This window comes from Halictus rubicundus, chromosome 1, assembly GCF_050948215.1.
Source record: "Halictus rubicundus isolate RS-2024b chromosome 1, iyHalRubi1_principal, whole genome shotgun sequence".
In the NCBI taxonomy this organism is placed as follows: domain Eukaryota; kingdom Metazoa; phylum Arthropoda; class Insecta; order Hymenoptera; family Halictidae; genus Halictus; species Halictus rubicundus.
The window spans coordinates 1905759-1916200 of NC_135149.1; the positions used below are offsets into that span (position 1 = coordinate 1905759).

General features: G+C 42.4%; 1 protein-coding gene across 1 annotated transcript; it reads left to right on the forward strand.

Moving 5' to 3' along the window:
- Positions 1-1091: 1091 nt before the first annotated feature.
- LOC143365369 (transmembrane reductase CYB561D2) lies at positions 1092-10213 on the forward strand. Its single transcript, XM_076805486.1, has 3 exons — positions 1092-1269; positions 4858-5083; positions 7070-10213. Exons 2-3 carry the CDS (start codon positions 4862-4864, stop codon positions 7577-7579), a joined length of 732 nt encoding a protein of 243 aa, XP_076661601.1. The 5' UTR covers positions 1092-1269; positions 4858-4861; the 3' UTR covers positions 7580-10213.
- Positions 10214-10442: the final 229 nt, after the last annotated feature.

Sequence of the window (10442 nt, forward strand, 5' to 3'; positions counted from 1 at the left end):
AAATATAATATTTATCGTATGCACAAGCACACGTTGCCAATAAACTATGTAGAACGCATAAGCAGAATAATTAGGTAAATAGCACCGAAATGTACTTGAGTGCATGTTGTTGCTAACATAATGTTAACAAGCTGGCACAGGTTACATAATATCGATTAAATATCGACTAAAAGGCTTCGATTGAATAACAACGCTCCATAAAACGCTGAATGTCGTCCATTCACGCCATAATTATTCTCGTTACCTTACACGGTAGTGAATTATTTATAGTTTAAGGGTATAAATATTTTTCCCTCTACTTTTTCCTGTACACTGTCAATGATTATTACTGGACTAGACTATAACTAGACTTGACTATTACTAGGCTTCCCTCTCGTCATTCATTATTAACGTCAGAAATCTTGTAAAATAGCAAAGAACCCTAAAAATAAAAAAAAATAGAAAGCCTCTAATCAGTCAAAGAAATTTCTCTCTTCTTTATATCGGAAAAAGCCTTTCAATCAAAGAAATTTTCCTTTATTTCTAATATTTACAAAACACAGAATTCTTTTTCACTTTCACCACAACGAAACTCCCAGCCGAAGAAACTTTCCTTTATTCTAACTTTCACGAAACAGAGAATTTTCTCTACTTTTACCTCAAGAAAAATCCCCATAGAAAAGCAAAGTTCCCTTCCCTTTCATAAAGCAACGAACGACTGTAAGAATAGCCATAGAAATCAGTGGCACGATTAATACCGTTGTCGCAAGCCGCGTGTTTTTGCGAGACCAGTACAAACGCCAATACTCGCGCATCACGATGCATCCGCTGGTGCATGCGACGCGAGAACTATCGCGGCGAAGCAGTGATAGAAACGCCGCGCGATCATCCACGCAAAAAAGTGACATCTGATTATCGGTGTCACGTACCCAGTCCGCTTTCCGCCTTTTTTAATTAATGAGCGCCGCGTCGGTGGTCACGTAAGCGCCGCGCTCCAATCATCTGGTTCGGCGGTCCCGTGGGAGGAGGAGGGGGGGGGGGGGGCCAGACGGAAGAAAAAAGAATTTGCTCAATACTGCGGCAGAGGCGGTGTGTCTCGATCGATTGAGATTTCCTCAATTAGTATGACAGTAATCGTGCTCGGATCGGCGTCGATGCTCGGTCTACGGGTACGCGAACCGAACCGAACCGAACCGAACCGTTGACCGTGCCGTTGCGACGAGACCGTGGCTCCCGGTGCAATTTAAAAACCGTCCCCCGTAATTTCGCGAAGGAGAAACGAGTTGTTTGGTGAGTTAACGAGTCGTTTAAAATTCCCACGGAATTTTCGGACTTTCCATTTTTACCCTCCCGCCCCCCTTCTGTCTCTCTCGTTTCAGCCTTGTCGATTCCGTTCCCGTCTCCGCGATTTTTTCAATTTCGTTTCGCGTTGTCCCTGAGCGTACGAAAAGTTGTCGCCGACGAAAAATGTTTTTTGCGATTCGCTCGCTTAATTGTCGGCCGTCTGATGAGAGAGCATGAAATGGAGAGAGTAAAAGAGTGAGCACTGAAATGGATTCGTTCAACGGAAGGATTCATGCACAAAAATATAATTGAATCTCTTCATCAAAATTAATTTCAATTTTATTTCCGTTCGAAAATTCTCGATATTTAATTTGCTGTAACTTTCCGAAAAAAAATCGTACAGCAATCTACCTCGGCTCATTTAAAAGCTCGAATCCTCTGCTTTCAGAGCCCTGAATTTGATTTTCTCCAAATCATTTTGCTGCGTGTAGAGAAGTGAAAACTGGGGGTACCTTTGACTTCACAAATCGACCTCCTTCTGGTATACCTTGAACTTCATTTATTGGTGACATACTGTTGTGACTTCGCGAAAAAATTGTAGAAGAATCTATTTAAGCTCATTTGAAAGACGAAATCCTCTGCTTCCAGAGCTCTGAATTTGATTTTCTCCAAAATGTTTTGCTGCGTGTAGAGAAGTGATAACTGAAGGTATCTTTGACTTCACAAATCGACCTCCTTTTGGTGTACCTTGAACTTCATTTATTGGTGACATACTGTTGTGACTTCGCGAAAAAAATTGTAGAAGAATCTATTTAAGCTCATTTGAAAGATGAAATCCTCTGCTTTCAGAATTTTGAACTCGATTTTCTCAAAAAACTTATAATGAGAATAAGAGAGTGAGACAGTGAGAATAAGAGACTCAGAGATTGCGAAAGTGAGAATGTGGAATAGTGAGAGGGTGAGAAAGTGAGAGGCTGAGAGAGTTAGAGAGTGAAAGAGAAATGGTAAGGAGATTGTTCCGATGGCCGGAAAATTCGCATCTAATCGAGCTCGTTCAACGATTTTGACGATGCGCCGCAACACGCGTGACACTGTCGACTCCGTCGACGACAAAAGACGACGACTCGAGCATTTCGAGAGCGGAAAAGTCGTCGACGAAGGAAGCGCGCGCTAACGAACTATATTGTGGACAAAATAAATCGAGACGAACGTAACGTAGCCGGAGACGGTCTTTCGGCCGGAAGGGAACTTGCTTATTTTATTTACTGGCTTCAATTTTCCCGGAGAGATTATGGCGACCGAAAAGAAAAATACTGCGTCGACCGCTGGACGATTTTCCCCGTTTCTCGTCGAACGGATCGCCATGAGAACGCAATTACGGAATTGCGGTGCTACACTTCCATTCCGAGTCTACTTCAGATCATACAGTAATTCTTTGTGTCAATTCAGTGCCAAAATGTTACAATATCAGTCAACCTGGACCTGCATCTGTGTTATTCTATTATATTCTTAAGAAGGTTTCGACTACTTCTTGCGGAAGAACACATTTTGAAAAGAGGAGGATGTAAATTTATAAATTCAGCCTGTTCTGATTGTCAATTCGTAATTTTTCTCTGACCATGCAACGGTGTTTAACTCTCCGACGTTCCAGTTCAATCTCTCGATCTTCTTCTTGTCAACGACCACTCCTACTGACCGGAAACCACAGTATCGATCCGGAAATCGACTTCACTCAATCGCCGGGATTCCGTCAATTTGAATCTTCGCAATATAATCAGAATATCGCATATAGGAGTGACTTCGCAGCAATTTCACATCGTTGTAACAGTATAACAAGTTCAAAAACTCCATAACTATCTCTTCTTTAAAATACAACATTTATTTTTCGATAACAATTTTTATTAATGTTATAAAACGCTCAAACATTCCATAAAATCAAATTTGTTGAACGAAATGAAAATTGGTAAGTTGAGATGTATGATAATGAGAGTACTTTACCAACCTTCTTCCAAAATTTGCTACACTGGATATATTAAAATTCCATTATTTCAAAATTTAATTGCAAATCCAGAGAAAGAATTCTGTCTCCCATTTCTGGGAGACGCGGCACTCGAAGTGTTAACAGAAAAAATTAGAGTTAAATTAGGAAAATTTGATTGTCCAGAATATTCCCAACAAAATGGGACCTGAACAAAATGCTTGAGCTTGCTGCGAGTATGATACGGTTTCTCGAATTTCCCACAAACGGATTGGTCAATCAAACCGATTTGTCGTGCAGGAACCGGAATTGCTATTGTCTGCGCACCTTTTGCATTTTCGTTTCCGTCGAGCCGAGGGATGAACGGACTCATTTCCTTTCCTTTCGATCAGTGGCCCGATTTCAAACGGGTCAGCACCACCGCGCTCCCAGATGTAATCACTCGAACACACAGCTGGCCACGCTTGTAATTCCCCTTATCGTGGCTAGTAATTACTATCGCGACGCTGCGCTTTGACCACTAGAAACGTTCTTTTGCCGCGTCGGCGGCTCCTCGCACGATTTCTCCTCAAGTTTGTCACTCTGATCAAGACGGAACACTCATCGTACATAATATCAATTCGGCAACATGTAAACTCGGCGACATGCGATGTCAAACGATGACGCAAGAAACAGAATTAAAGATCAGCAATACTGTGGAAAATTGAATTGATTGAAATTTTTGATACAAAGAAATTTATTCGATGAGCTCAGCAATTGTAAAATGAACAAAGTACCCCCGCCATTAACTCAATTTTTAAATATCTTACCGAATATTAAAAGTGACTAGGAGACTGCGGATTTTATGACAAGAATGAGTAGATAAAATATGAAACAGTGAAAATTTGCGATGTAAAAAACACGATTGTATTGCCTATGGTTTAATAAAATGATTGCAGGTATAAATATCTTGATTTGGACAATTTTTGTTTTCAATGAAGATCCACAGTCCAGAGATTAGATATGATGTTTAATAAACATATAATGCTTGAATTTTTAGATTTTTATCCAGTTTACACACTTGTTTATTTATGAGCTCAGCATTTGTAAACCGAAAGAGTCACCTGTATCACAGTTTTCAGTCTACTATCGATATCGGAGTTAATATTTGTCAAGCTCGTAGACAGCTGAATTCCTGAGATATCGGGTGAAAGATCATTGCTAAACCGCGACTATGTCAAGGCTGGCACTGATAGGCGTCATTATAGATGTCCCAATGCTTTTTACCGGCTTTCAAAATTAGAAGATCTTTCCGCGACGATGGAATTCTCTGTTTCGTGCAAAGGGAACGTACGAGCCAGGATACTCGCAAGGGTACTCGATTTTATTAAACTGATCTACATTCTAAAGATTAGTCTCTTGTTTCTTCGACGAAAATTGTGTCATCTCTATGCATATCGGGGGGGGGGGGGGGGGGGAATTCAACGACCCAATCCAATCAACATGCCTGAAAAAATATCTCCCGCACGATCGAATAATATTTTAAGAAAGTTCGTGCTCGAACTCTGACTAAAAATCTGACGAAAATTCTTTCTAATTGTAATGTAATACTAAGTGCTCTTGTTAATTTTTTCCAGATCGATGGAGGTAGGTTCGCAGAACCCTCTGAAGACGATGACGATCATAGATCCTGAGTCCTCCACTTCGTCGAGCTCCGAGTTTTCGACCTGCAAGCAGAAATATTTAACAACAATCGACTGCGTGAACCACGTGCTTATCGGTTTCTTGACAGCATTGACTCTGTTCTACTCGGCTCGGAGTGCGTCCACGCTGGACCTGCATATATCATTATGCACCGTCGGGGTACGTGTGCGAGCCGCAATTTTTTATAAAGCACCGGTCAAAATATAACACCCTTTAAATTGTCCCCGGTAAACGGCTGAACTTCGCTCGCGAGTCACGTTTCCTCACCGGGTAATAATTAGGTCCGCCATTACAGGCTGTGCACAATGAACTACACCGGCTCCCTTGCGCTGCATCGCGAATCGTTTCCGTTATCTCCTCGATTTCTCTCGCTGTCTACGATCGTTGTAAAATTACGCAGTCGATTAAAGCGAAAGTGTGTGGGAAAGACGAATCGTCGCAGCGGGAGACGTTGCCGTGAGGAAATTATGGTTGCCCCAACAGTCGTAACGTCAAAATCGTATTCGTCGCGAAAAAGTGCAACACTTCCGAACGAAGTTTCCCGGTTCCGATAACTCCGTGCAACAAAATTTCCGTTCCGATAACCCCTTGGACGATTCCCATGGATTTTCAACTTTGGGAATTTTTATTGGCCTATCCATAGAAGCTACACGGCTGATTTTTACATAGAAAAATTTTGTAGAGTCTCCCAAATGTAATGATATTTTTTGTTTACAGCACTACGAATGTCCGAGAATGTTTGAAAAATGTTTAAACTGAGCAATACAGTGAGACGATTTGATTCGACAATTTTCTTGAACATCTTCCCATTTATTTTGGAAATGGAAAGTCTGAGGAAAAATCTAACCGCGCCATACGATAGAGCAGACATTTTACTCTTGGAGGCCGTCCAAAAAAGTTACAACGCAGATCTCGTTTTCGGTTGATAAAATAAAATAGTTCTAAATGTTATGAGCTACTGCCAGCGGTTCTCAACATCAGCGAGGACAGTCCTCTGAGAAACTGTTTTATTTTCTCAATCGAAAATGAAATCTACAATCCCACTGTTATTTTTGTGTAGTTGGATTTTGCCTCAGATCATTTAATGAACGTTCGAAATAAATTGAACGATGTTGCTCTCTTTAAACATTTATTCAACATGTTCAAACATCCAAACTGATATAACAAAATATATATATATATATATATCATTCTAATTGGGAGGGTGGCAAATAAAAACGTCTGTCTTAATAATACAGGAGGTTCATCAACAGGTTACCAGGACTAAAATTGGGGTAGCGCAGTGTAATTAACATCCCGCAAAAATAGCCACGGGACAGAGCCGCTCGAACACCGTAATACAATTTAAAACAGTTGATTGCGATTCCAGAGGAAACGACTCGCGATGGGGATAAAATTTGCTATCACTCCGTTGCCTTCGACTCGGTCTAATTACAACAAACTTCCGCGGGGTCTCCGAAGTCGGCAAGCCGCGAGCAAGAACAACAAAGTAGAAAACAACCGGTCCGGGAGTTTCCGGGCGATAAACAGTCACCGCGAAACAATTGTCGAACGCTGGCCGCGGCGGAAGCCGGTTGCTCCACGGGCGGAAAGATAATTTACGTGGCAGCCATACTTTTCGCCGAGGGGAATCGGGTTCCTTGAGGGAATGCTAAATCACTGGTGCAGGGAGCGTTGTGCATCTCGGTGTGGCGCGCGCGGGCGCGAAACTTTCATTCCGTGCGAGCGAAAATTTTTCGAGCGGTTTAATCGTCGAAAAAAGCGCGGCCGAACTTCTTTGGCTGGAAAGACTAGAGGAAGAAGAAGAAGAAGAAGGAGTTGAAGCGAGGGGGTTGAAGAAGTTCCTAACCTTGCCGGGGTCTCGGCGTCGTCGACGGCGGGACGATTGCGCGCGATTCAAATTGCTCCATTTATTTTCCACTTACACACCCTGGGGCTGGAAACGCGAAATCGAAATTCTGCAATGACCCCGAGGGGTTCTCTCCCCGTTTCTCTCTCTCTCTCTCTCTCTCTCTCCCCGCCCTTTCAACCCCGCAGCCAGCGGCCAGAGACAGTCCCGAGGTGGCCAAAGAAGTTCTAACGACTTGGCGAAACGACTGCAACTTCCACCGTTCCTGACGACTCGATCTCTTCTGCCGCTTTCAGTACGTCCTGCTGATGTCCGAGGGCATTATGTGTCTGGCTGGCGATAACATCATCACCAGGCCGATCTCCCGACGAGCCAGAAGCCACGTGCACTGGGTCCTGCAGGCCCTGGGCCTCGGCTGCATCCTAGCCGGTGTGATCATCATGTATCGGGTGAAATCGGTCCACTTCAGATCCGTTCACGCGATCCTAGGCATAAGCTCCGTCGTCATCCTGCTCGTGCTGGCCGTTTGCGGTTACCCGGTCCTTGTCGCGGTCAAACTCCGAAAGCTGATCAAACCGGTGATCGTCAAGTTCGCCCACAACTTCCTCGGCATCGCCTGTCTCGTGCTCGGCATGGCCGCGCAGATCCTCGGCTATCAAATGAAGTGGCTGCCCAGGGTGTCCGGGACAACGGAACTGCAAACGATCGCGATCGTTCTCACATCCATCATCACCATACTCAGCGTCAGAAACGCGCTGCCTAATCTCTTTCTTCAGCTGGCCGCTATTGTTGGCAGGAGGGCGTGATCACACTCCCAAACGTTCCTGCGATTCGATCCTTGAAGAGCGTGATTAAATTGTCGCGGACTGAGATTAACACTCGTTTGAAATGATTAGACTACGGATTTTATGCATTTAGGGCGTTTATTCTTAATTTATTGCCACTTGAACTACCAAGCCCTAAACGAAGGTGATGCATATTTCTTTGTGATAAGTAATGTCTTGATCTAAGATGAACGGAGGTACGCGATCTTAGTCAGTTTGCCTATTCCTTCCACGGGGGGGGGGGGGGAAGGGCAGCACCCTGCGAGGGTCAAGAAGCTCGAACTACCTTGGTCGCCGAGTAGTGTAAAGTGTAAACATGCCGCGTAATTAGATACCAGGTCGGGTATATCGGTGTGAACCGCTACTAATCCAATTACAAAACTTCTTTATTTTTCATTATTTTTTCATGGGACTTTCACCAACTTATTTGTGGTATTTTTCTGATTAAACTGACACTAAACACAACTTAATTGGCTTAATTGATGGCATGTAGTGTGCCTTCGGCCGCGCGGTCCGTGTTTACACGCGCTATCCTTTTCTACGTTCGGCGCGGTCGACGTTGTCACAAGAAAATATTAATCCTACACGATGTATGTCACGGAGGATTTGGCTTAGATCAAGACTTTACTGTAGCAGGAATTAATTAATTCAGATTCCATAGGATTTTTATGGTAATATGTACTGGAATGACGCTATACCGAAGCATTTCTCAAGAAAGTATTTCTACAACTTTACGAATTGTAAAAGAAGAAATGTGAAATCCGTCAGTTGCACGTGACATAGAATTTTTGCATCTGTTCATAACAATTTAATCACCCACGGAAAATAATATGTGAATATTTTCTCTGGAAACGGGACTGTTATTATGTTGAGTCACTTCGCGTGTTTTTAATATTCTTCGAATGATAGTAATTATATCCCGAAGTGTGTGTCAGCAGAACAGATACGCATTTGATTACATCTTTTCCTGAAACGATTGCTGCGGCTATCCCTCGTATTTTACAAACACTAGTTTTGATACGGTACAAGAACTGTAAATACATTTAGCTAGCTTTTCATAATTATTCAAGACAGAAAGACAGCGATAATGATCTACCTTCCGCCGATATTACAAGCATCGGACAGGCACAACAGGTCACGTTTTCCAGCAGAAGATAAATTCTCCGATTCCTAATAAATTACTTTTGCGCTGGAACGCAAATATATAAAACACGAAACGCTGATCGGAATTATGTTTTATCGGTGTACGAGCCGTGAATAATACAACGTGTCCGAGATTACAACAACCGAACGCTGTCGATACGTTCTATAAATCTAAGAAAGAAATGTTATACAGACATGGGTAGTTTAGAGCATGATTAAAAAGTTGAGATAAAAATACAGAACACGAAAGAAATAGTAGCAGACTATTCTTGTTCGATGCATTTTCCTTTTTGACTTTCCTTCAAATATTTTTGTCATAAATTTCCCATACGTGATTCAAACAGTATTCCAACAATTCCGTCTAAAAATGTCCACCGTTCTTGACAGTGCAAAATTGACTGCGGTCCAATTCCGAATTTATTGCTCTGGGAAGTGTGTTGCTATTCTGTTTATTTCAGTAAACGCATCATTGATATTCTGTACCAATTCATCACACTCAAGAGTCAATATATTCGACTGTTTCTTTCAAATATTTTTATCACAACTTTTCGACACTTTCGAGTGCCCCAGGCAAAATTGCTCACACAAATTTATAGCGAATCCAAATAGGCAATAAATTGCTTTTATTTTGTGGAATTTTTAGCAACGTTTCGGCATTCAAAGTGTTAATTAAGCTCCAAAAGGCTCACTCCTCTACACAGCATTATCTTCTTATTTGGATGCGAAGAATATTTCGGACACCCTGTATGCAGGAGCAGTGTAACGTTGTTTCGCGAGCGATCGCCTGTATGCACCGGCGGTAAGTTCGGAATTTATATTTTAGAAAATTGACGCAAAGTCCTAAAGCAGAGAATTTCGTAATCCGATCGGGCTCAATGGGGGACACGCGCGTCCCGACACTCGAAACGAGTTATTCGGCGATTGTTTGACACTGCCGAGTCAAATGCGGCAGATAGATGGACGCGTCTGGAGATAAATATTATTTACACTAAATTCTCATTTGCACAGAGGCGATTCCGATTGACACGGGGAAATCCGGCGGCCGGGCCGCTGGAAAATACGCATCGCGTTAACGAGTGACGCGATCTGAACGCGTAATCAAAGCTCAATTATATAAAGTCATTACGGCCGGACGTGTTTTCGCGGAAAATATCTGCTTGATGTGTACGATCGAGGATTTACACGTCGATCCAAAAGCGAGATCCGCGAAGACGAGATTCTAACTGTGACAAAGCCGGCACAATATAATTTCTGCAAACCAGCGAATCGAATTGCACTTTGAACTGCGACCTCGTGGAGTCTTCGAGACTCTTGTTGATCTTATTTCTCATTCATCATTTCGTTACGAATACATCGTTAATGTTGATTTATGTTAGAAACAAATTCTTGCAATTTGTTTTCAACTGGATGATTTTCTGTTGTGTAGAAGGAAAACTTTATTGTTCGTAATGTTAATAAAGTACTTCGATATGATTCAAAATAGAAGAGTTATTAACCCTCGAACTCCTGCGAGTTGGATATTTCACTAGAGTTTTCTTTCGATATTAGGCGATGGCTTGGGGCCGGTTTTCGTCGTGTTTCGGATGAAGAAGGAGAAGAAGAAGAGGGAGTAGCGATTTTCTAATTTCGAAATAGAAAGCGTCGTTTTATATCGGAATAAAATTGTACATATTGACGGTCGCTCGTGCATATCCCGATCGCG

Bases quoted from the DNA above. Each gene is read 5' to 3' on its own strand.
- LOC143365369 (XM_076805486.1), top strand. From the start codon at position 4,862: ATGGAGGTAGGTTCGCAGAACCCTCTGAAGACGATGACGATCATAGAT. The intron at 5,084-7,069 runs GTACGTGTGCGA...TGCCGCTTTCAG, and splicing joins TATCATTATGCACCGTCGGG to TACGTCCTGCTGATGTCCGA.